This window comes from Tiliqua scincoides, chromosome 7, assembly GCF_035046505.1.
Source record: "Tiliqua scincoides isolate rTilSci1 chromosome 7, rTilSci1.hap2, whole genome shotgun sequence".
NCBI classification, from domain to species: Eukaryota; Metazoa; Chordata; class Lepidosauria; order Squamata; family Scincidae; genus Tiliqua; species Tiliqua scincoides.
Window position 1 is genome coordinate 48310636 of NC_089827.1, and position 27423 is coordinate 48338058.

General features: G+C 44.9%; 1 protein-coding gene across 2 annotated transcripts in view; it reads right to left on the reverse strand.

Annotated features, from left to right (window-relative positions):
• ATP6V0A4 (ATPase H+ transporting V0 subunit a4) overlaps positions 1-22038 on the reverse strand; it is a 48121-nt gene extending 26083 nt beyond the window's left edge. For both annotated transcript variants that reach the window (XM_066634658.1, XM_066634657.1), the window contains exons 1-11: positions 21922-22038; positions 20202-20280; positions 19355-19449; positions 18558-18683; positions 16866-16960; positions 15979-16105; positions 15755-15837; positions 9841-9934; positions 8921-9133; positions 3260-3410; positions 1358-1497 (exon numbers count right to left, since the gene is read on the reverse strand). In XM_066634658.1, the coding sequence (XP_066490755.1) occupies positions 1358-1497; positions 3260-3410; positions 8921-9133; positions 9841-9934; positions 15755-15837; positions 15979-16105; positions 16866-16960; positions 18558-18683; positions 19355-19449; positions 20202-20280; positions 21922-22038 (1320 nt within the window). The remainder of the gene's footprint in view (positions 1-1357; positions 1498-3259; positions 3411-8920; positions 9134-9840; positions 9935-15754; positions 15838-15978; positions 16106-16865; positions 16961-18557; positions 18684-19354; positions 19450-20201; positions 20281-21921) is intronic.
• Between the last annotated feature and the right edge of the window lie 5385 nt (positions 22039-27423).

A 27423-nucleotide genomic window follows, 5' to 3' on the forward strand; every position in this document is an offset into this window, starting at 1 on the left:
TAAGAACAGCCCCACTGGATCAGGCCCTAGGCCCATCTAGTCCAGCTTCCTGTATCTCACAGCGGCCCACCAAATGCCCCAGGGAGCACACCAGATAACAAGAGACCTCATCCTGGTGCCCTCCCTTGCATCTGGCATTCTGACATAACCCATTTCTAAAATCAGGAGGTTGCGCATACACATCATGGCTTGTACCCCGTAATGGATTTTTCCTCCAGAAACTTGTCCAATCCCCTTTTAAAGGCGTCCAGGCCAGACGCCATCACCACATCCTGTGGCAAGGAGTTCCACAGACAAACCACAGGCTGAGTAAAGAAATATTTTCTTTTGTCTGTCCTACTCTCCCAACACTCAATTTTAGTGTATGTCCCCTGGTTTTGCTGTTATGTGAGAGTGTAAACAACATCTCTCTATCCACTTTATCCTTCCCATGCATAATTTTGTATGTCTCAATCATGTCCCCCCTCAGGCGTCTCTTTTCTAGGCTGAAGAGGCCCAAACGCCATAGCCTTTCCTCATAAGGAAGGTGCCCCAGCCCAGTAATCATCTTAGTCGCTCTCTTTTGCACCTTTTCCACTTCCACTATGTCTTTTTTGAGATGCGGCGACCAGAACTGGACACAATACTCCAGGTGTGGCCTTACCATAGATTTGTACAATGGCATTATAATATTAGCTGTTTTGTTCTCAATAGCCTTCCTAATGATCCCAAGCATAGAATTAGCCTTCTTCACTGCCGCTGCACACTGGGTCGACACTTTCATCAACCTGTCCACCACCGCCCCAAGATCTCTCTCCTGATCTGTCACAGACAGCTCAGAACCCAGAGTGCTCTCAAGATCACCAGGAACACATGTACAGTGTAACAAGTTCTGCTCTTTCCCCATTCCCTCTCCCTCCATCCCTATGTCAGTGGTGTCGCTAGGGGGGTGCAGGGGGCGTGGGCCACACCGAGTGATGCACACATGGTGTGACACCATTATTGGTCAAAATTTTGAAAATCTTGGTACTTTCGAATAATACCATCATGTTATGATATCATTCAATGTGTAATTTCATGCAGAATGCAATGAAACAAACCACGTTGAAATATCTCTATTCTATCAAAAGTAATAGCCAAGAAAACATTGGGAAAGGATGATGGTGCACCACCACACCGACTGCTCAGAGTATTGCCCTGCCCACTGCATGGGAGGAGGTCCATCAGGTTGCTGATGCACTGGCCTTCAGCACTGGGTGATGCAAACTCTAGTGATGCCACTACCCAGTGCAGTTAGTTTGAAAAGAAATGATTCCACTACCCCGGAATCTACTTTGAAGGGTTCTGCAAGGAGATGGCTTCACTCAAGGTCACTCACCTCATTATCGCTCTTCTGGGCTAAAAGGGACTTCTCGTTCATGACCATCCAGAGAGCAAAGCCCAGCATGACAGCTCCATGTCCACAATCACCAAACATCACCGCAAACAGAAAGGGGAAGGTGATTATAGTATAGGGGGCTGTGTGAAGGAAAAAGAGTGAACAGTCATTTCCTTAAAGCAGGGCCTTTCAGACTAGGGTGTTGGCCTCTGCCCCCTTATGGGGTGGGGGCAGCCAGGAGGCAGCGGCGCGATCCCCAGGATCCAGCCTCCCCCCGTCCCCACAAGAACTTAGAGTGGCTCAAACTCTCCCCGAAAGTTTGAAAACCGCTGCCTTAAAGGAAGCAGATTTAAGGAACTGCTGCCTTAAAGGAAGCATCACAAATTGAAGGCATTAAAGCCCGTTGCAGGCTGCTGACATGCCTTGATTGCACTGGGCTTCCTTTGTGATATGTAGGGATGATGTCAAACCCAGAACTGGGAAGTTCTAGGAATTAATTTCCCCAAGTTAGAAAACAACAAGCCATTGGGAGCCAAGGTCAAGCACTCCTGAAATTTGGGCCTAGCTTGCAATACCTCCCTCTGCAGTCAGATAGCTCTCCTTGCTATCCATTCACTCTGCTTTCCCAAAATTTACCTTAAGGGAAGAGGCGTCTGCAAGAAAAGTGTATCTACTCAATGGACTGAGCCGGTGGCAGTGGGAATTAAATTTCCCACGGTCTCCAGTGACAATGGACAGGTTCAAGGATGCAAATGCCAGGGTAACAGAATTCCTAATGTTATTGAGACAGGAGGCATTACAAGTCCATTTCTGGTAACAGGAAACTCCCTTACCCAGACTTCCTAGAGGCAACGGACAATCCAGACATAAGCTGGTATGTTTAAACAACAACGAACGGCCCATTGCTTCAAACTTCACTGAAAAAGCCAACCTGTATTGATCTCAGTACGTATAAAAACCAACCCGTGAAGAGGCCTTAGACACATGTGTTGTCACAATTTGGAATCACCAGATGGTGCTATTGGACAGCTTTGTCACAAGCCCTTTGAGGACAGGCAGTGAAAAAAATGCTCTTGTTAATTTTCCAGTGAAGTCTCTTTTGGAGCAAGAATCCCCACCGGTGTTTTCTCCATCGGAAATTAGTGATAATTGATCATTGTTAAAACAGTGGACGCTCATAATGTCTCTGAGTATCCCATAGGATGTAAGCATCACAGAGCATCCCATAGCTGGCTGGCTAGCTAGCTGGCTGTACTTTTTACATCACACTCTATTGCAGGAGTTCAGAGCAGTTTATTAGTATTGGCAACCTTCAGTCTTGAAAGACTATGGTATCGCGCTCTGAAAGGTGGTTCTGGCACAGCGTCTAGTGTGGTTGAAAAGGCCAATCCGGGAGTGACAATCCCTTCCACACCGGGAGCAAGTGCAGTCTGTCCCTACAGCAGTGTAATAAGTTTTTCACGCACGTGTGTGCATTTGTGTGTGTGCAGCACAAGTGTTTTAAAATGCAATGAAGCTATATCGTTAATTTTTCTTCTGATTAAACATTTGATCCATAAAGACCCAAAATATTGTTACAGGCCAGATAGGCAGGTCTGCTGGATTGCACACAAACAGGAATAGAGACCTTTCTCACTTTATCCCAAACACTCAGTCTAAGAAGGCAACTATAACAAAACGAAACAAAAATCAATCATTTGTATGCCACCTTTTAAAAAAAATGCACTTGGCAGCTTACAATGAATCAAAGCAGAATGATAATTCAATAACAAAACGAATACATAGCAAAAATAACATCTGCTTCAATATATTTAAAAGTTCCATGCGAAATCAATATACAGGAGAAATTATAACATTTCAAAATTAATAAATCAATTTTAAAAAGATATATAACCTACTTACCCGGATTGATCTCCCTGTAATTTCCTACACCGTAGGCATCCACAATGGTCTGGAACCCGGCAGTGAATTTATTTGTTCTGTTAAAGGTAGGAGGAGACATCTTGGTCTGTATAGCTGTCAGGATAGGGTTGATCATGGAGCCACTCCGTTCCTGCAATCAGATGGAAACATATTGAATTGTACCTACTCTACTTGTAAACCTAAAACTGGCTTTATAGCAGTTTGCGTGTCACAACATCTGCAAAAGAAAAATATGCCCTTTGTAAAAGACTGATGAAAGCTTTCTGGCAGACATCTCAAGTGACCTCATTGAACTACAGTTCTCAAGGTTCTTTATAGGAAAGCCAACGCAAGTAAATAGGTTGAATCTGCAGTGGGGATATGGCCTAGGACTACAGCAGAGAACTAAATTGATGAAAACATATATTTATGTGGATTCCCTACTCCCTGTATCCTTACTTGTGGGCTGCAGTACAGGCAAAAATAGCACCAAGCTTTACTGCTGAATATATAACATTACTAATTAAGACAAAACTCTTTGGACCACCATGTTGGAAAGGGAGACACCTCAATCCAAGCCTCAACGTTTCAGAAAAAATGTGATTAATTTTTTAAAAAAATGCATATTGTGCCTCCTAAATAAATAACTCAAAATAGCTTATAGAAAATCAGCATTAAAACAATAACACATCAATACGACCCTGAAAAGAAAACCAAACAGCCACTCACAAATACCAACCACAGTTAAAACTCACAAGTACAGCAGAAGAAGTAATAGCCAGAAAGGGCCAATCTGGCAAATTCAAATTGGCCAGATATGGAAGCCTGTTTAATTGCACATGTTTGATCTTGTCTGATCTTGGAAGCTAAGCAAGGTCAGGCCTGGGTAAAACTTGGATGGGAGACTGCCCGGGAATACCAAGTGCTGTGGGCTTATACCATAGTCTTTCGAGACTGAAGGTTGCCAAACAAAAAATCTTGACCAGACCTGAAGGTACAGAGCGAAGGTACAGAGCTTATGGGCTTCCTTAAGGAGACAATTCCACAAACTTGGTGTTGCCACCATTATTCCTTCTAAGGGATGCAGCTACGCACTCCCAGCTAAGCTCAGTAACCTGGAACTTGGAGCGCGGTAACCTGGAAGTTCGGTGATGACATTATCGCCATTCATCCAGAGGTGGCATCGGGACAAGTTGCAATGTTGTACTGGCATGGGTCCAGATATCACTGGAACAAGTCCACATTGATCCATGCAGGTAGATCGGGCCCTGGAAAGGGGTCACGATTTGGTGTGCACTGCTGCCACCAAACCCACTCAACTTCTGGGACTGATCTGCCCTCTCCCCTGCCCATGTCACCCCTCCATTCCACCCATCCTGCCCCATTTGACCCCTCCCTACCTCTCTCCACCAACCTGCACGGGCTTACCTTAGCCAGTGAATCTTTGGCTGTCTGCTGGTGCGTGAGAAGTCTCTCTGTAAGCAGGCCTGCAGCACACATCAGCAGAGGCAGTTTTGTGACTTCCACAAAGCAATCTCCACCAGCACAACACTGGTAACGCCAGCGGACACAGGGAATAGGATTGGGTTGTATGGCTGCAATCCTATACACACTTACTAAGGAATAAGGCTCATTGGATTCAGCGAGATTTACTTCCAAGTCAGCAGGTATAGGATTGTAATGTTGATGTATTATATTCAAAACAATGTAAGATATTGACATACTGCAAATATGCTATGACAATTTAACTGTAGAAAAAAATATATAAGCACTGCAAGTTAACATACTAATTTTAGCATGCCCAAAGAGCTTTGCATTAGTTATATAGGTACCTTCTAGATATAGTTATCTGAAGGGGGGAAAAAAAACACTTAATTACAGCTTTGAAATTGCCTGATAATAATAATAATAATAATAACTTTATTTCTACCCCGCCTTTCTCCCCGAAGGGACTCAAGGCGGCTTACAACATATTAAAAACAATTTAAAAGCAAATAAAAACATATTAACACATACTAAAAACAGCAGTCAGAGTAAAAATAGGTAAAAAGAGCATAGAGCAGCAGCAAGTCATAAAAGAATCAGGCCTGTAAAAAAAATATTAAAAGATGTTAAAAAATGTTAAAATGTTAAAAAGCCAAGAACTCAGAAGGCTTGCTTAAACAAAAGGGTCTTCAGGCCTTGCCGAAAGGTCTCAAGAGAGGGAGCCTTTCTTAAGTCAAGGGGAAGGGAGTTCCATAGCGTTGGTGCCACTACTGAGAAGGCCCTATTTCTTGCAGCCGCCCCACGTACCTCCCTAGGCGGCGGCACTTGTAAAAAGGCCTTCTCTGATGACCTGAGAGGGCGAGCCGGATTGTACGGGAGCAGGCGATCTCTAAGATACCCTGGTCCAGAGCAGTATAGGGCTTTAAAGGTCAATACCAGCATCTTGAATTGGGCCCGGAAACGAATGGGCAGCCAGTGCAGCCGCTGGAGAAGCGGACTGACAGGGTCGAACCGCCTACCTCCAGTAACCACACGGGCCGCCGCATTCTGCACTAGTTGCAATTTCCGAACCGTCTTCAAGGGCAGCCCCACATAGAGTGCGTTACAGTAATCTAATCTCGATGTCACTGAGGCATGGATCACCGTGGCCAGGTCTGCACGATCCAAGTACAGCCGCAGCTGGCGCACCAGCCGAAGCTGAGCGAAGGCCCCCCTAGCCACAGCCGCCACCTGGGAATCCAGGAGCAGCTGCGAGTCCAGGTGGACCCCCAAGCTGCGGACCTGCTCCTTCAGAGGGAGTGCAACCCCATTCAGGGCAAGCCGATAGTCCAGCACCTGCATCGAGGATTTCCTAACCAGGAGAGCCTCTGTCTTATCCGGATTTAATTTCAGCTTGTTAGCCCCCATCCAGATCCTCACTGCCTCCAGACAGCGCTCCAGGTCCTCAACCGCCACCCTGGAGTCTGGAGGAAAGGAGAGATAGAGTTGGGTGTCATCAGCATATTGATGGCACCCCACTCCAAACCCCCGGATGACCTCTCCCAGCGGTTTCATGTAGATGTTAAATAGCATGGGGGACAGAATTGAGCCCTGTGGCACCCCGCATCTCAAGGGCCAGGGTGTCGAACAGGCATCCCCCAGCACCACCATCTGGGACCGACCCTCCAAGTAGGAGCGGAACCACCGCAAAACAGTGCCTCCAGCTCCCAACTCGGCCAATCGGCCCAGAAGGATACCATGGTCGATGGTATCGAAAGCCGCTGAGAGGTCCAGCAGGACCAACAGGGACGCACTCCCCCTGTCCAGTCCCCGGCGTAGGTCATCCACCAAGGCGACCAAGGCGGTTTCCGTCCCAAAGCCCGGCCTGAAGCCAGATTGAAAAGGATCCAGATAATCCGCTTCATCCAAGACCCTCTGGAGTTGGGATGCCACCACCCGCTCAATTACCTTGCCCAGAAACGGGATGTTGGAGACTGGCCGGTAGTTATCCAACACAGTGGAATCCAGGGAGGGCTTCTTCAGGAGGGGGCGAACCACCGCCCGTTTCAAAGCGAGTGGTAACGTCCCCTCCATCAAGGAAGAGTTGACCACCCTCCCTGTCCACTCAGCCAGCCCACCCCGGGCAGCTCTTATCAACCAAGCTGGGCAAGGGTCGAGCAGGCAGGCAGATGGCCTCACACTCCAAAGGAGTCTGTCCACAACCTCAGGCTGTACAAACTGAAAAGAATCCCACAACACAGGACAAGCAGTTGCCAAGGGGACATCGTCAGACACTGTCAATGTGGCATCCAAGTTGTGACGAATACGATCGATTTTATCTGCAAAATGTTGCGCAAACACGTCACAGCGGCTGACCGTGTATTCCTCCTGGTCTACTGGGGGGGCCTGATGGAGGAGGCCCCGCACCACACGGAACAGCTCTGCCGGACGGTTGTCAGCAGACGCAATGGTAGCAGAGAAGAACGATCTCTTCGCTGCTACCACCGCCACGGAATAGGCTCTGTAATGGGCTCTACTCCGTGTCCGGTCGGATTCATCCCGAGTTTTCTGCCACCGTCGCTCTAGACGCCTGCCCTGCCGCTTCATCCTTCGCAGCTCCTCAGTGAACCAAGGAGCCGCTCCGAGTCTGCGACGTGGCAGAGGTCGCTCCGGAGCAATCTCATCCACTGCCCTGGTCATTTCCCCATTCCAGAGGTCAACCAGGGCCTCAGATGAGACGCCAGTCTTGGCAGTGGGGAAATCCCCCAGAGCCCTCAGGAAACCTTCAGGATCCATTAGCCTCCGGGGGCGGACCATAGAAAACGGTCCCCCGCCTCTGCGGAGGTAGGAAGTCGCAACAAGCCTAAACCTTACCAGGAAGTGATCTGTCCATGACAACGGAGTGATCTTGATCTCCTCTACGTCCAGATCACTGCCCCCATGCCCAGCTGTAAACACCAGGTCCAGGGCTGATTTGACAGGTATTGTATCTGTTCTGTTCTAACTCATTCTTAGAAATGGAACATTTTGAGCAGAAAAATACAGCAGTGGAAATATTTCTATACAGAACTTTCCACACCCAGATCTCTGAAGACATGCACCATTTTTCAATGCTTATTTTTGCCTTTGAAACTCACCCCTCTCCATTAAACTCTTTGTGCCCCAATGGTCCCACTGCACAGAACATAACAAAAGTAAAATCATAGAGAAGGACAAGCACTTCCATTAACTCTAAGCCAAGCAACATGTGCTTCCAAAAAGGCACCAAGAGAAGGAGAGTCTACAATTACCACCAAGAATGCCCACTGTGTATCCTTGTCTCGCTGGAATAATCAAAATGCAATGGGGATTATTATGAAGATCATCAAGGACCCAAACGAAGAAACCATCTCCAAGTTGCAAGATGGATACATGTTTAAAACAGCATCTTATATATTAGGGCAGTTGCAATATAAACTTTTTCCGTATATAGTGGAATGAAGCAGTAAAATGGAAGCCGCAAAAATGGCTGGTGTCAGCAAAGTCTACAGATCAGTGGCTCTCACACATTTAGCAGCGGGACCCACTTTTTAGAATGCAAATCTGTCAGGACCCACCGGAAGTGATGTCATGACCTTAAGTGACGTCATCAAGCAGGAAAATTTTTAACAATCCTAGGTTGCAATTCTACCCACACTTACCCAGGAGTAAGTCCCATTGATCATCATTGTTAAAAGAATATACATAGTAGCTTGTTAAAAGTACAAGTCTGTAACATTTCCCCAAATGCACTTGCATACCATGGTAGCATCAAGTCTAATATATTAAAAATAAAATATTGAAATGAATGGGGACCCACCTGAAATTGGTTTGTATGACCCACAGTTTGAGAAACACTGCTACAGATAATTATTTGTTTGGTTCACAACATATTCTGAGTGTCTTTTCTCAGGGTCATAGATTTCTGTGATAAAGTTTTCACAGTTAGGTCTCACCCAGCTGACTGCAGCTGCTTTCACTTTTTTTTACAATCTTGTTATGAAGACTTGCACATCCAATCCTATTGGGCTGCTGCACTGCTGGAGCTCAAGTAGTCGCAAGTGACAACAAACTCAGAAGAAGTCGTAAGAACAAGAAAGCACTTGCAGTCGATTCATCAACAACGACAGACTAATTTGGGTTTAGAAGTCCAGGTTCATTCCAGACACAGAATCTTACCATTCCTTGATTCAGAGCCCTTTTTATTCTGCCAGTGTCCACAACAGGGAACCAGATCTCAGCAATGACACACTGCTGGGTGACATCAATGTTACAAGAGTTCAGGATGTGGTAGATGGCCTTCATTTTCTTCACCTTGATCCCCCAATTCCACAGCTTTGCAGATACATCCTTCAGCAGTCCCTGACGATGGGACTCAGTTTGAGTGATCACCTGTAAGCCACATAAGGACAAAGTCACATCATTTATTAGAAGGTCATGACTCATTGATGATACTACCCCCCTCCCCCTAAAAAACTACTGATGTGATGGTACACACAGCTGCATCAAGATTCTTGTTGTGTGGTGTTTTACCAAGACACAGGAATACACATGCACATCAGTAAAACACTCAACAAAAAGAATGCATTGCAATCGTGGTATGATGACATCAGTACTCCTTTATTATAGCGCTTCATCAATGCACATGTGCCCATTGGCATCACAGAAAGGAAAATGGAAATTGTCTCGAGGATCTGATTGCTGCTGCAAATTGCACCTGCTTCAGTTCAAAATCAATTTTTAAAAAATATCCTAGCTAAATTAGGATTCAAGGAGGGCAACTCAAAGGACAACAAATTAAATCCTCTCAACTGTAATCCAGATTGGTCCTCTCATGACATGTTGCACCCTCGACAGGGCTGCATCAGAGGTCAATATTGTTGAGTAGCTGCCAAGGGCTCATCATCCTCAGAAGATCCACGACTGATCCCCAAGACCACCTCTGTGCCCACAGCCTGTGTGTGGTGGTGATGGAATGACTCTCTTGGGGTTCATGGAAGATAGTTGGCCACGGGCCTCCTGAACCTGTCCCTAACCCTGAGCAACCCCAGTGTCTTGTCTAAGCCCTGAGAGCAAGACCAAAGCAGAGCAAGACGTACAGTATTTAGATCATCAATCCTTGTATTCACACCAGCAGCCATTTCTCGTCGCTCTCCAGCCGACTCTGGGCAAGGGTACACCGTGGCACGAAACCTAGAGAGAAAACAAGGCAAATAAATAAGCCAGCTGCCATCACACAAAGGTGTTTGTTGTAGACTAGAGCAAAAACCCTGTTGCACCCACTGAAAACAAAGGTTTTTGTGTATTGAGTTCCCAACAACTTCTGGTTGTTTTTACTCCTTGTCTCAATATCATCTTGATACGTGCTTCCCTGGCTCTGCTTCACTCCATTGGCTACTGCTACCAGAGGTGGGGAAATGCACCCCACATAGATACAGGGTACAGTGAACTAGCCATTATAAAGGGAAAGCGGGGAGTTCGACACAGGACTTTATTAGGAGGGACAGGCTTGTTGCTCTTTGTCACACGTAATTCTGTCCTAAGTTACTAGTTCCTCAAATCCATATTAATTACAATAGCAAAAGTAACTTCTCAGAATTGTACTGTACCTACAAAAATACCTGGCCCTCAAAATATAGATTCTCTTTCTTCTTGTATTTAGACTTTTAATATTGAACCACCTGCTGCTTTTAAAGAGGCTTTGGCTTAGTGATGCTATTCTATCATTTTATGACCATTAATTGTTACAGTCTTAACTGATTGGTTTCTGCTACATGTTTTTTTAAGCCATTTTGACTATAAAATTGTAGAAAGACAGGGTATCAAATAATGACGCAAATAAGTCATTTACCAAGCTAACACATAATCACAAGACAATCCTTGTATCTATAGGAACAGCAGCACAAGGAGAAGGTAATAATGAAACAGTGCAATCCTAGGTATGATTACTCAGATGTAAGTCCCACTGTGCTCAATAGGGCTTACTCCCAAGTAACAGCCCAATCCTAAGCTGCCCTGCGCGCGGGACTGCCGCGGCACCAAAAATGGCTGCTGCAGTATCTTGTGCGCACCAGGCAACCTGTGGCAGCTCCTAGGGGGAAGGGGACTTTAATTCCCTTCCCCTGGGTAAGGGAAGTAGCCCCACAATGGGGTTACTCAATTCTGCAGCGGCTCTCAAGCTGGCGCAGAATCAAGGAGTCCCTTGTCGGGCTGCACAGTCCAAAAAAAGGCTCAGAATCCAATGGAACTGAGCTCCACCAGTCCCTCCCGCTCCCGCCCTGCACCCTCCCCCTGCCATGCTTCCTCCCTCCCCTCTCCCCACCCTCCCCTCCCCTCTTCACCACTTGGCAGTTTGGGTGAGCTACTGGGTGGCAGAACGCGGACCCAGAGTTGGAGCTGGCCCAGCGCAGGTTCACGTTGGGTCAGCTCCAGCACTGGGCCCATGGTAAAGTTTGCAAATGCACCTTATGGCTGGGCTCAGGATTGGGCCCTAAGTGAGCATAGGATGCAGCCCCACTGTGTTCCATGGGTCTTACTCCTAGGTAAGCAGGTGTAGGATTTCAACCTAAAGTGTACTTTTATTCCTTCATGTTAAACAGAACCACTGAAATACCATAATACTTTTTTGCTCTGATTCCAAGTCTTGAACAAAATAGTCTAAAAAAAAAAAAAGACAACTAAAACTCCCAAGCCTCTTTCATTATTATTTTAGTTTCATGTACTTTGGAGTTCTTAGCTCATATTTAAATTGGGACTTTTTAATCACACTTGAAAGATTATTCCCCTTTGCTGCTGTCCACAGGTTTTGCACTTTTCCCACATTATGGCAGCACGGTGGCTTTGATCTTCTAATCGTCCTTTTGCATAGAGAGTGTCAGTTTCACCCCACTGACACATACATCTGCAAAAGTTCAAAGAGAATTCACCAGGGTGCCGCCACAGTGATCGGTCTGCTCCAGCGTCCACATTAGCATCCAAGCATCCGCAAGTGAAAGGGAGCAGAAAGAGGAAAAGGCCCATCATTCCTGTTTCACCTCCTCCTGCTCATAAAGCTGCAGATGACTGCAACTTGTGAAATTGGCAGGGCAACATTATTGATAAGCAGCCATCTGCGGTCAAACCAGGAGGCAGAAGAGCGTTGCATATGTGGACAATCCTGCTCTGGATTAGCGGTACTGTCTCAAATCCCTGATTTTCATAAAACATCTGCTATCCACGATTGCATCTAGTTATAATCAAAATACTAGAGCGGGCTCCCAGTTTGGCCATAAGCCTGGCTGCCCCAGCTGGAGAGAGAACGGTGGATGGGTTTGGCTCAAGATCTAACAAGTTGCCACACTTGGTGTTGGAATTTTTTTTCCCCTGGTCAGACTAGCTAGTGACCAAGGACTGTCTTGCCATGCCGATTAGCTCACTGCATGATTCCTAGGGTGCTACTTATTTATTGATTTTAATATGCTTTAAAAAAAAAAATCCCACCTTTCCTTATTAAAAACAGCTAACAAATTTTTAAAAAATATAATAACAGCCCAATCGTATACTTTCCACCAACTGGCAGCGCTCCTCCTCCTGTGAAATGGGGCAGGGGAGCAAGGACTGAGGCAGCAACAGGGTGGGCGTTGGGCAGAACAGGTCCAGGAAGGGGGCACCTTCAGCAGCAGTGGTGGCTGGCAAATCCTAACCCTCTTCCTGGATCTGATCCTGTGGCATGGGAATCTGCACAGCCATTTAGTTCGTGCAGGTCCAAGTAGACCCCCCCCCCCTTCACAGAGGCTTACCCTCAGGGTAAGAGAACGATTGTTCTCTTACCCAGAGGAAACCTCTGCAAGTGCCATCCCCACCACAGGATGCAGCGGTAGCCATTTTGGTGCTGATATGTCAGTGGGAGGGTGAAGAATAGGACTGGGCTCTAAGAAAGCAACTCTATGATATTAAACAATTGAAAAGTGGATATGGTTTCACTCATAAGTCATTATATTAAAAGCTTTGCAAATGCAAAATAAGTTCTCTGATGCCTTTTAAAGATGGCAAAAGAGGGTCCCTGGTACATCTCACTGAAAAGGCCCTGTCTCTGGTGCCCAGCTAATGAACCCCAGTTACAGGCAGATCAGAGCAGCACCTTTGATGCTGATCTACAGCTCTAGACAGGTTCACTTGGCGTATACAGTCCTTGATCTAACCTGGTCCCAGTCTATGGAGAGCTTTCAAAAAAAAATTCATCATTTTGATATTAACCTGGAAAGTCAAAAAAGATGTGTACTTGCTAGAATATAAGAATTAGGTGGACTGTTTTTCTGGAGCAATTAATGAGCAATTGTAGTTTCTGAACAGTTGTCAAAAACAACCCCACAAAGAGAGCACTGCAGCAGTCTTACTTTTAATACAGCTTTCAGCAATGCACACAGTGCTCTACCTATGGTATGCTGTAGTTCGGACTGCATTATTTTCCAGTAGAGAGTTCCTAGGTAAATGACCCTGATGGCAGACAGGGGTTGGTTTGGATGTCCTTTCAGGTCCAGTCTTCTCTTTATTGGTATGGTATGTTTTTGAGAAAAAAAATTGCTTCTATATGGGAAGAGATCAAAACTGCAGTGGTAACATCTCCATTCCAGTGTTATGCCAGAATATCTCTATTCTGTGAATATCTCTATTCTAATCTCAGGTGGGTTCCCATTCATTTCTATATTCTATTTTTAATATATTACACTTGATGCTACCATGGGATGTGAATGCATGTAGGGAAATGTTACAGATTTGTACCTTGAACAGGCTAGTCAATGTTAGTCAGTGGGACTTACTCCTGGGTAAGATTGTTAAAACACTTGCTGCTTGCTGATTTCACTTCTGGTCATGACATCACTTCTGGTTGTTCCTGACAGATTCTAATTCTCAAAAGTGGATCCCGATGCTAAAAGCTTGAGAACCACTGCTCTATTCTGTAACTTCATCATATATGGGAGGATCATGTGGGATAGTGCTCAGATTAATGAGAATGAAAGGAAGCTACTTGTTTTGGGGGTCCAAACCCTTCGTAACAGACTTTATCAGTGGTAACCACACTGCAGGAATAACATCCAAATCCAGGGTTTTTTTCCCCCTCAGTTCCAAAAATCCATTGATAACATGGGCCTACAAAACTGAGGGTCAGAAAAGCTTTTCCCAAACTTTATGGTGGTTTCATATGAATTTGGGGTGCCGATTCCAAAAATGGCATCCGTTTTGCCCTATCATGTCTAGTTTTGGAGATATAGTATAGCCTCATTAGTGAATGGTTCAAGCAGCTTCCTCATATGAGGAAGCCATGGTGTAGGCTTCCTCATGAGGAAGCTGCTTGAACCATTCACTGAGGCTATACTATATCTCCAAAATTAGACATGATAGGGCAAAACGGATGCCATTTTTGGAATCAACACCCCAAATATACCCAGGAATTGGTGTAAGGAAGTGTTGTTGTTGGCCTGTGTAATATTGGCCTGAAAAATGTGTGTTGGCCTGTGTAATTTGATCCATGAGTGTAAATACCAATAAAGAAAAGGCAGTTCTGCTATGAATAGAGAGTAGGCATCCACTTCCTTTCAGAGATAAGGGTTCTTCAGAAATTCGTTAATTAACTAATGAGAGACATTCAAGGGAATTATACTTCTGTTGCATTACAAAAAGAAGGGACCCTCCAACACCTGTTTGACTGAGGGCGCAATCCTAACTCCTTATGTCAGTACTTTCCAGCACTGGCATAGCAGTGCCAATGGGACATGTGCTGCATCCTGCAGTTGGGTGTCACTCATGGAGGCCTCCTCAAAGTAAGGGAAGGTTTGTTGCCTTACCTCAGAGCTGCATTGCCCTTATGTCAGTGCTGGAAACCACTGGACATAAGGGGTTAGGATTGCGCCCTGACTCTCTGCATAGGAGATTCAAGGGCACCCTGGAGAACTGAAGAAGAGAGTGGAGATCTGTAGCATTGGCCAACCCAGTGGGGAGGGGGGAAGGAATTACAGAATTATATATTTCTGCTAGAAACTGGGACATTTTACTACCTCTTCTTTGTGAAGGCAGCTGTAGAAGAAGCTAAGCTAAGACGTACATAGAAGAGAGAATGAGATACAAACACATGGTTTTAAGGAAGCTACTAAGCTATACTGATAACCACACTACAGTTGTGAAGGTTCCTCGATTGCTCAGTTATATTATTATTTTCAGGCAGATTTGAACAAAAGAACTGAACACAATTGCAACTGAAGAGAATAAAGCATAGAAATGTTAGCCTTATGCAGACATCTGGATGCCACTTAGGGTAGAGCAGAGGTGCCCAAACCCTGGCCCAGGGGCCACTTGCGGCCCTCAGAGGCTCCCAATCAGGCCCTCAGGGAGCCCCCAGTCTCCAATGAGCCTCTGGCCCTCCAGAGATTTGCTGGAGCCCATGCTGGCCTGATGCAACTGCTCTCAGCATTAGGACAACTGTTCGACCTCTCACCTGAGCTGCGGGATGAGGGTTCCCTCCACTATTTGCTGTTTCACATCTGTGATGCAGCAGTGGCAGAGAAGGAAAGGCTGGCCTTGCTTTGTGCAAGGCCTTTTATAGGCCTTGAGCTACTGCAAGACCTTCATTCATTCATATAAGTTCCATCTCTAATAAATTCATGTATGTAAATTTATTCAAATTTGAAATGTAAATTAATTCTTTTTTCCCCAGCCCCAGGCACAGTGTCAGAGAGATGATGTGGCCCTCCTGCCAAAATAGCTTGAACACCCCTGGGGTAGAGGATTGGGACCAGAGGGGTATGACCCACTTCTGAGAGTACACCTGACCCATATGAAGTAGAGGGGTTGTAAGTGCATCATGGGGCAGGCAAGACTGGCCTGGTCCCAATCTCCACCCCTCTTTGTGCAAAGCAATCTGGATGCCACTTTGCATAGGACTTTCTTATCTGTGCCAAACTCTTTCAGCCAATCAGGGTGGTTTTCGACAGCATCTCAAGCGAGAGGAATTGCTGTTTTCTCAACAGCTCGTTTTACCCGTCACAAATCTTCTTGATTTTCAGTCGGAGCTGCTCCCCTTGGTAGAAGATAATGAACACATTCTTTTTCATCTCTTCTTTCTAGGGGAAAAAAGTGCAGCACAAGTGGAATTTTAAAATAGTGACAGCAAACTACTACGCCAGCAATTTAATCGTACCATACACAAAAAGCAGAAACGATCATACTAACGATGACAAAATTAAAGACCCATCTACACCTACAGTGATAGGATCCTCGAGGGGCGCATCCATTTCGCTGAACCGGAGATAGATGTTTCCACGGCAGGCTCTCCAAAGCAAACGTTCAAAAGGCACCATCCTTTCCCTTTTTATCACTCCAGCAATGAATCTGCGCAATACAAATGCAATGGATAAACTTACAGTCTGCTCTTCCTGTACTACGTGCCATCATAGCTCTATATATTCATGTAAAACCAGAATTTAAACATCTAAATCAGAAATGCTGCTGTTTATGCATGGATGGATTTCATGTTTGTGCTGATTCGTACATGGGTACACGCCACTCAGGGACAAATTACACATGATATCTAAAGTGTTACTAGTTTTGATAAACATGATATCTAAAGTGTTACTAGTTTTGATAAACTCTTTTTTCATTAATAGCATGGGACCACCACCCCCTATTTTACCAATTGGGACCATGCTGGGGGGAATCAGGGGGGCATGAACACTACCCCACCACCATGGTCCTGATCTGCAGGGAGCCAATCAAGCTGCTATTCACCTTTGCAGTTCACCCCTTATTCCTGAACTGGTTCAAAAGCACTGTTCTCAGTACAGATCCTTGAAAAATCTCACTCCTTATGTCCTTCTGTTATGAGAATTGTCCAATTATTCCTACTCTCTTCCTCACACCCTTTAATCAGATACCAATCCATACAAGGACCCATCAGAAGAAGCAATGCCTGCCAAAAAATGGACACAGAAGAAAGCAACCCATTTTATTGATACATTAAAATGTTTATAGCCCACCTTTTGAACCAGAAAGCTCAACACAGTAGCTCACAAATGTAAAATCCTATAAAACCACAATTCACATAAGCAGTAGAAAAAAAAAAATAACCCATAAAATAACCAATAGAGCTAACCCCAGTTTTGCAGCCACTGCTGCGGGAGTGCTTCTTAGCTCCAACAGCCCAGATGTGTCTTCATTGAAGAAATCATCAGGCAAATTAGCTTCAGTCTGAAAGCAGAAACAATATTTATGTCACAGATCTATTTTGAAAATCAGCTGAATGAGAAACAGTTGTCATCCCTCAGTTTTGTCAATGCAGCGCTCAATCATATTACTTTAGTACATACAAACTGGCTTGAAACGTTTGCTCTTCCCAGGAAATTCTGGGAATTGTGGTTCTGGGAGGATGGGCTCTCTCATAGCATCTTCAACCAAAAAGGGGTTTGAGGATGCTCAACAAACTACAACTCCCGAGATTCTTTTGGTAAACCATGACAGTTGAACTGGCAAAAAAAAAAAAATCAGTATCAGAGGAGCAATACCAGTTCATCTTTACTAGGGCAACTATATGTTGACTAGCCTTGGGATGGTTTGCCAGGATTTAATCCTGAGAATTCAGGCTTGGGTTGTTTGCTCATTGATGAAAACACACAGTCATACATTTAAAATTAAATACAACTGTGCAGACACAGACTGTACTTTTACTTTAAAAACAGAAGTCAGTATATTTACTCAACCCCGTATTTGGTTTCTTCCCAGAGCTTATTTTATTTGTTTACCTACCAAGTAATTAATCTATGGAACTCCTTGCCACAGGATGTGGTAATGGCACCTAAACTAGATGTCTTTAAAAGGGGATTGGACAGATTTATGGAAGAAAAGTCCATTACAGGTTACAAGCCAAGCCGACTATATGTAACCTCTGTGATTTAGAGGAAGCCTGTCTCTGAATGCCAGGTGGAAGGGAGTGGCAACAGGCTATAAGTATTTTGTCGTCTTGAGTGCTCTCTGAGGTATCTGGTGGGCCACTGTGAGATTCAAGAAACTGGTCTTGATAGGCCTTTGGCCTGCAGGCCAGAATGGCTCTTATGTTCTTAGGTGACTGCTAAAGGGCCTCTTCAGCAGAAGAAATGAGCTAGATATGTGGTGGACTCATCATCATCACCATCATAGGTGATTTCTCAATAGGCACTGTACATTATTTAAAGACTGACACGGGCTCTCTTTGCAAGTTTACAATCCACAAAAGCCATGCTAAGCCATTTCCTCATTTATCCTCAAGGACTTATTAGGGAGTCTTGAAAGAAGAGAACGAGAATGTAAGAACTTAACAGCAATTTGGATTCCCATCACATTGGAGGAGTTTAAGTACTTATTTAGGCTTGACTGGAGGACTCACTTGTGTAAGCAAAGAAATTAGCCACTGAAACACAGCTAACTAGACTGATCCAGGACTCCATGTTTGCTGCTCCACTGAAATCGAACCCAAACACGATGGAGGCAGACCCATATTCCAAACCTGGATGTGCCACAATCACGTAGAAGCAATGGTGGCACTACTGACCACATAGAGGGCTGGCCCCAACTAGAAGAAGAAGGGCTCAGCTCCCCATACCTGCGCGTCCTGTTTGCTCCTTAAAACAGAGCTCCTCAATCCACTGCTTTCTACACCATTGCAGCAAATCCAAGGTTAAACATATGGATCAGTCGCTATTGAATCTGGACTGACTCAGAGCTAGGTGTGTTACAGACATAGAACACAAAGGCAGCTCCTAACCTAAAGCATATTCCCCAAAGCGCATAGTACATCCCAGGCTGAGATCACCTCAAAGAAGTCCTGAGTTTTCTTCAGGAGATGTTTCAGTTCTGTGAGTTCTAGAAAGTTCTGCCTCAGAGTCTGCAGGTTCTGATTGGCCTCTTGCAGTTCCCCCTCCAGTTTTTCCAAAACTGACTGCATATGGCCAGAGCCAAAAAAAAAAAGCAAAAAAAAAAAAGCATGCCCAATTATTCTTTCACACACCTTGCGGCTATTACAACAGACTAATACAAAAATGATTACACGGTAAACATTTCAAAATATTTCTCAGCACGCTAGGCAATCTCGCAGCGAATATTAACACCTCAGTACTGTGGCCGGGAATGAATGATGTATGAATTACTGAAATGATGTGTACACACAAAACACGAGCAGCAGAAAATACCACAAACAGCCTTCTATTTGCATGAAGTGAAATGATGATGAATAACTTCTTATAGCTCGAGCACTTTTACTGTTCAATGGCTCTATTCTTAAATCATTCCACCCACCAGTTCCTGCCTCACCCTCATCACTATGTGCCAAAAGAGGGAGAGTGATTAATACTGGAGCTTGGGATTGTCCATGGAAATTGATTGACAGGAGATTCACGACCAAGCAAAGGCATGACTTCTTCACACAATGCACAATTACGTGGAGCTCACTGTCTCGCACAACCTCAGCGTGACATGAACAACCAGAAGAGCCCAGCCAGGCTGCATCAAGAGCCCAGCCTCCAGGATGCTGCAAACAGGACAAGAAGCCAGCAAGCCTCCCTGGTTGTTTATCCCCGGTGCATAAATGCATAGTGGTCTTGAAGCTCTTACCTCTAAGTCAATCATTTCTCGAGGCAATGGTGTTTCGGGATATTTCCCAGGCTTGGGAAGCTGCATTTCATCTCCCATCTCACTTTCCAAAAAGCCTGGAAGTAAACAAACAAAACTGCCACCTGATTTCCCATGAACAAAGAATGGTGTTATGGGCTGTGGCAAATAAAGAGAAAGCCTTTGGTCAAGATCCTTGTTGACACCCCCAGTTAGAGAACAGTATTGCACTTCCTTAACTGCAAATAATAATAACTCAGTCTAATATATTTATACACACATGCACCACCACCCCCAAAATAATAAACCAACCATTGTGATAAGCAGCAGGATTAAGATACAGCAGGATTCACTGCACCTGCAAGAAGAGTAGCCTGAATTTGGCCTGCATATATGTTTATGAGCATGTTGATATGTATGTTTAAACAAGAGCAATTGAGCATGGAGTTAATGGCATGAAGAGCAAAGTCATAATTCATGAAAGGGGTTGTGGGCTGAGGGAGAGAGTTGAGGGGGCCCTGTGGTTGATTTTGCTCATGGGATTGTTATAAACTATAACTTGATTATATGTGAAAAAGCCCATCCATCATTTCTGCTGCTATTCTTTAATAACAAACAACATCAGCAACAAATTGAGGATTGTGAAATATATAAAAGTACTCCCTGGCATGCAGTCCTAATATTGTCATCTACTCCAAATTACACTCAAGATTTGGGGAGTTTTTAAAGTGCTACTGCCAACAATCTTTGAAAAAAAAAAGAGAGCAACATTCACTAGAGAAACAAAAAAATGTCAGCAGTTTGTATTCCTGAGAACAGCACTGTAACACACGCATGCGCACAAACTTACGAAGAATCCTTTCCAAAGATTCACATCTTCTTACTTCGTTCACAAACTTTCTCTGGAAGCTGTTCACATTTGCGTTCAACTACAGAGTATTTAAAAAAAAAAATTTAAGAGTGATTATCCAAAGAGACTATCTGTAAAATTACACTGCTCAAAACAATAAAGGGAACACTTAAACAACACAATGTCATTCCAAGTCAATCACACTTCTGTGAAATCAAACTGTCCACCTAGGAAGCCACACCGATTGACAATCAAGTTCACATGCTGTTGCACAAATGGAGTAGACAACAGGTGGAAATCATAGGCAAGTAACAAGACACCCCCAATAAAGGAGTGGTTCTGCAGGTTGTGACCACAGACCACTTCGCAGTCCCTATGCTTTCTGGCTGATGTTTGGGTGACCTTTGAATGCTGGCGGTGCTGTCATTCTAGTGGCAGCATGAGGCGGAGTCTGCAACCCACACAAGTGGCTCAGGTAGTGCAGCTCATCCAGGATGGCACATCAATGCGAGCTATGGCAAGAAGGTTTGCTGTGTCTGTCAGTGCAGTGTCCAGAGCATGGAGGCACTACCAGGAGACAGGCCAGTACAGCAGGAGACATGGAGGAGGCTGTAGGAGGGCAACAACCCAGCATCAGGACCGCTAACTCCGCCTTCGTGCCAGGAGGAACAGGAGGAGCACTGCCAGAGCCCTGCAAAATGACCTCCAGCAGGCCACAAACGTGCATGCGTCTGCTCAAACGGTCAGAAACAGACTCCATGAGGGTGGTATGAGGGCCCGACATCCACAGGTGGGGGTTGTGCTGACAGCCCGACACCGTGCAGGACGTTTGGCATTTGCCAGAGAACACCAACCTCGCCACTGGTGCCCTGTGCTCTTCACAGATGAAAGCAGGTTCACACTGAGCACATGTGACAGACGTGACAGAGTCTGGAGACGGCAGGGAGAACGTTCTGCTGCCTGCAACATCCTCCAGCATGACCGGTTTGGCAGTGGGTCAGTAATGGTGTGGGTGGCATTTCTTTGGGGGGCCGCACAGCCCTCCATGTGCTCGCCAGAGGTAGCCTGACTGCCATTAGGTACCGAGATGAGATCCTCAGACCCCTTGTGAGACCATATGCTGGCATGGTTGGCCCTGGGTTCCTCCTAATGCAGGACAATGCTAGACCTCATGTGGCTGGAGTGTGTCAGCAGTTCCTGCAAGATGAAGGCATTGATGCTATGGACTGGCCCGCCCGTTCCCCAGACCTGAATCCAATTGAGCACATCTGGGACATCATGTCTCGCTCCATCATGTCTCATTCCATTAATAGGAATATTTCGTTCATTCAGATCTCGGATGTGTTGTTTAAGTGTTCCCTTTATTGTTTTGAGCAGTGTATAATGAATGGCAGGATGCTTGCACACATCTTCAGGGTTTTAGCGTGAACTTGGGCTATACCAAACAAAGATGTTTAGTCCATTCAGTAATAGCAAAATGGAAATAATAATATTTATAAAGACTTTTTGACAACTCATATCCTTTCCTGCTTTAATGACATGCGCACAGTTGTTTAGAAAAGTATCTCAACTGAAATCCATAACTCTGTCCTAGGGCAGTTAGGTCACCTTTGGAAAATTCTACTTCGCTGTCTAGTAGGAAACTCTAACAGAAGTGGAGGGAAAGGACCTTCTCTTGCTTCCCTTTCCTACCAAATGACTTCCAGCAGGGTCTACTTACGTCTCTGAATTGAACCAGACCCAGCTCCCCAAGTTCTGCCACACAGCAATAGGCAGATTCAACTTGCAGGAAAAGTTGCGAGAGGCACATCTCTTCACTTCGGAATACGGAGGCCATCTTGCGCCTTCTGTGGGACACAAGAGAAGTTCATAGAACAATGGCTTTGTCGTAGGGCCACTTGAGACAAGATACTTCCCCATCAACCACCCTGTGAGGAAGGTTCGATTGAGTGACCGGCCCAAGGTCACCCAGTGAGCTTTAGGCACAAGGAGGAATTTCAAACTGAAGCTCTGGGCTCACAGTCCATCGGAAGCCTCAATATCAGCAGTTTCTAAACTGTGGGGTGCAACTCACCAGTGGGTCATGAGCTGATTTTGGGTGGGTTGCAAACCCAGAAGAGCATTTAGTGGGCTACAGTCCCACATAGGCATCTAGGCCGGCTGTGTCTGCTCCTGAACGAGCTCTAGTGGGCCAGGTGGCAGTTGCCATGGCACAGGGCACTACCCAACAGACACAGCTGGTGCAGAGGCCATCTGGGCTAAGTGGCTGCAACCCCTTGAGCTGGCTAGGCTGGCAGGTGTTGGTACAGTGCCAGAGTGGCTGGAAAGTCTGTGAGCGGCTAGTCTTTCCCCTGGGCAGGCAACAGATGAGAGTAGAGCACAGCAGCAAGGAGGGGGCAAGGGACAAGAGGAGAGGGGGTGAAGCCCTTATTGGACAAGAAGGGATACCGGGTTGTGATGCTAAAAAGTTTGGGAAGCGCTGCTCTATATCATAGTGGCTTTCAGCCAATATGTGTATCATGTGTGACATGGCCCTAATATGGCTGATTTCTTAAGGCCAGGCACCAAACTCTTAGCAACAAAAATATATATATTTCCCCTTGACTTAAGAATGGCTCCCTCTCTTGAGACCTTTCGGCAAGGCCTGAAGACCCTTCTGTTTAAACAGGCCTTCTGAGTTCTTGGCCTTTGAACATCTTTTTAACATCTTTTAATATTTTTTTACAGGCCTGATTCTTTTATGACTTGCTGCTGCTCTATGCTCTTTTTACCTATTTTTTTTTACTCTGACTGCTGTTTTTAGTATGTGTTAATATGTTTTTATTTGTTTTTAAATTGTTTTTAATATGTTGTAAGCCGCCTTGAGTCCCTTCGGGGAGAAAGGCGGGGTAAAAATAAAGTTATTATTATTATTATTATTATTATTATTATTATTATTATAATATTTCAGATTCTTAGCTATCATCACAATTCAACATCAAGGTGTCCTGACAATCAGGGGGCCAGGAATTATTCTCAGCTTACTGTTTAACCTCTAAATTGCTTCTCATCATTCATCCTGCAAACTTCTCAGCTATGGGGGTGTGTGCGGAGGTGGACAGGGGGGGGAGAGGATGGAAATCAAGAGAAGGCAAAAGATATGAAGCAGATACAGAAATGGGGGCTTGCTCTGTGGCTTTTCCCTACATACTTCCCCAATCCTTTCTTTCTCCTGTCCTATTCCTGCTGCAAGGAACAAGGGAGTCTGGGGGAGGAACAGGATCATGAATTTGGATAGCATCCCCTTCAGGGAAGGAGGAGAATCTGCGCCACTACAACAGAGTCCTTTTGCCATGAGAAAGAAGCGGAGTCATTACTGATTTGTTTGATTTATAACCTTCACTATCTCACAGGCTCAAGGATCTGCAGCCCCCAAACAAATCACTTTCCTTCCATCTGCCTCTCCATTGCTTGGAAACTCTGTGATAACGTGGAAAATGTTCCAGGGAAATATGTTTAGGAGGGGAGCATTTAATGCGAATTAGACCATGATGTCTCTCCCAGAAATCTTGCATGCAAGGTAAAGCCCCTCTCTTGAAATGCACCTGGCCTGCGCTCCCAATATTTTTTTTCTGCTTCTGCAAGGGCCGTAAGGCACCCTGTTTTCCTTCTTGCCGCTCCGGGTGTCATGGATATGTACAGTTCAGGCCTAGTAGCATTGCAAGGCCTGAACCAAGCTAAAACAGTAACTCAGAAGTGGCTTGCATTTCCTAGCTGCTAGGATTTACATCTCATTGGAAGGTGATTATGTAGCACCTAGGCAGCCAGAAAGACGCCCACCAAGGATGGAATGCAGCTGCAGATCTCCAGGGGGAGGGAAGAGCTGAGAGGGTGAGCTTCCAGCCCCATTTCCAGAGGACAGGGTCTTTGTTCCTTGTCTCTTGGTGAGAGAGGTGGTGGGTGCACATCCTGCCCCGCCAGGACCATGTGGCCATAGGTAACTGGCCTGAGGATCTACAAAAGAAGCTGACCCAGGTGAGGGTTAGAGAATAATAGAGTTAGCCAGTTAGCTTTGTTGTTTTATGCTGATATGTTTCCTAGAAGTTTTTATGCCTCTAGCATTTGCTGCCTTTGTAACCTTTGTGTAACCCTATGTATTTAATAAAGTAGAAAATCTTTTTACCATGTTGGTTCATTGTCTGTTGGGGACAAAGGTTCAGAATCCTGCCTAGCCGTTCAGCAAGCTACCAAAAATCCTCATTGTGGACTAGTAACTTGAGGACTGAGACTTTAAGTAAAAGAAAGTGCTCAGTGCCTACAAGGGAGACAGTTAAGCCTAGAGGGTCTCAGTTTCCCTGGGCTGAGGCACTGGCTCTTACAGGGTGGTGGCAGTACTACCGAACAAGGATCTTTGAGGGCTCTAGGGTTCAGAACCAACAACTCTGAGCACCCAAAACCCTGGGAGTGAGACCCAAGTGTACGACACCGGGCCTGCCCAACAAGATTTAACTCAAATGGGATGTTCTGCTTGCTCAGAATCAAAAACACCATGCTGGAATTTCATGTGTCTAAAGCAAAAATCCTAGAGAGTTCATGTTAATCTCCATTGATGAATCTGTTTGAATGTGCCTGGATTCTCTGCAACCACTTCTTCCATAATACTGTACCTCCCTGATGTACATTGAACACTGATGTGCATGCTCAATAGCAGCGACTGCAGCTCTGTGCCCTTTTGATCCCTGCAGCTGGAATCAGATTTCATTATGTTATATGAAGTGGTGTAAATAATCAGGCTAAAGTAGGGAGCAGAGAACCAAACATTGTGTACTGTGTTCTTTAATATCCAAAGGAAATGGAAAACTATGATGCAAAAAAAAAAGTTCTATTTTGTTTATTGAGAAACAATTTATGTAGAAGTGGGTGCTGCACCTCCAGAGAATCTTTTTGCTTCCATGATTAAATCCACCCAGACTAATCTAGTCAGATGATTTTAGCTCTTGCAGATCTCCAGGCAGGAGATTCCACCATATCTCTAGCTGCAATATTCTATCACTATATATATATGAGTGACAAGGTGACTAATGCTGACTGAAGCTTGTCTTGTGCTTCCTGTAATCTAAACTGCACCAGTATCTCCCCACTTAAGTTATAACATTCTTTTAAGCCAGGGGTGCCCAAAGTTTATGGCAGGAGGGCCACATCGTCTCTCTGATACTGTGTCGGGGGGCCAGGGGAAAAAAGAATTAATTTACATTTAAAATTTGAATAAATTTACATAAATGAATATATTAAAGATGAACTTATATGAATGAATGAAGGTCTTGCAAAAGCTCAAGGCCTATAAAAGGCTTTGCACAAAGCAAGGCTGGCCTTTCCTTTGCTGCTGCTACTGCATCACAGATGTGAAAGAGCAAGCAGTGGAGGGAGCTCTCATCCCACAGCTCACGCGAGAGGTCAAACAGTTGCCCTCAAGCTGAGAACAGTTGCGTTGGGCCAGTGTGGGCTCCAACAAATCTCTAGAGGGCCAGAGGCTCATTGGAGACTGGGGGCTCCCTGAGGGCCACATTGAGAGGCCTCGAGGGCCACAAGTGGCCCCAGGGCCATGGTTTGGGCACCCCTGTTTTAAGCCTAAGGCCTTGATCATGCACGTGAGCTGGCATGGAAAAGTGTCAGACAGCATGAGCTGTGAGTCAGGATGCACTCAGTCCAAATCTCATCCAGCCTTGAACTGGCCTGTTCGTCTTAACCCATTTCTTCCCAGCCCACAGGTGGACACATTTGATCCCTGTTGCGTACATGCAACGTTGAGCAGCAATGGCTTAAGGCAAGCCACTATCAGTCAGTCTCAGCCATATCTCTGCAATATGAAAAATGACTTCTGGACCTGCCTTGCAGGGTTGTTGTATAGATTAGGCAGTGGAAAATGCCAAGTAGCACACTGGTTCACTTTTGAACCCGTCATACCCTGTTTATGTTAACGCCTGGTCCTTATTCAGGAGGAAGAGAAAGGGGAAAGGGGCATTTGTGATGCAAATGTGCATTCTGGACAATGCAGGTCTTACATTTTCATTAAACACAACTGAAGCAAAAAAAAAATCAAAACCTCTTCAACTATTACACCTGAAGACACCCTAAAATCTTGTCTGTTTCAGCCTATTAATGCAAAACAGTTGAGCCCTATTATCCTCTTTATAGGGGTCATCTATGTGAAGACATACAATACCAGTAATTTGGGGGGGGGGGGGAGGTTTCAAAATCCCCAGAACTTAAGAAAACAGGGAAAGGTCTAGAAAGAGGAAGAATGAAAGTGTACTCCAGACATCCCCTGTCTAAAGCAAAATATGGGACATTATGTCTTACTCCTAATCAATCTATTGGTCCATCCAGTGATTACCTGCTCTGACCAGCAATTTCCAAGATCTCAGAGGAGAAAAGGGCTTTTCCCACAACTGACTGCAATCCTGTCTCAGAGATATTGAGCCTAAGACTTTGTGCTCGAATAACCCATGCTTTCTAGGGAAGGTGCCTATGATCCTTCAAAAGTTTCTGACCTATCACAATTTCTGCTTTCAGAATCTTCATCACATCCTGCCTCTACAGCTTCAGACTTGATCTCCATGGCCAGAACGATTAGAAACTTAAAACAAAAATCTTGAATCCATGAGAGATTAAGCTATAACCTACAAGTCTCTCTTACCTCCCCAAAAATCCCACACAAAGGAAATTCTCCTACTTGTGGTTACAAAAAATAAAAGAAAAATCCTCAAGTAAATAAATGTATAATAATACAAGTATAATATATAAATAATTCAAGTAAATGAATTAAATTTACTTGAGGATTTTTTTTTTGTAACCACATCACACAGATGTGTGGAAGCCACAAGATGGTTTACAACACAATGTAGTTGTGAACTACAAAAGATCAGTTGATAAAAATGAATCATCATACGCATTCATTTCTGCTAGACTAGATTGGCCTCCCTGCCCCCCCCCCAGTTATAATTGGATCAAGCACATTAGCAATTAGAGAGTCTTGAAAACTCTATGCTACTAAATGTTAATTGCTAGTTTCAAAATACATATTTAGCAATTTAATCAAGGCCTAGATTAATTTTATTTTTTTCTGGGAGGCCCTTTGCTTCTGAATGGAAAACATTCAGCATCCGTTTATGTGTTCAAGTGATTTCCCTTTTAAAGAAAATTCAATAGGCTACAAAAACGCGGGTGCCCTCTAGAGAATTGC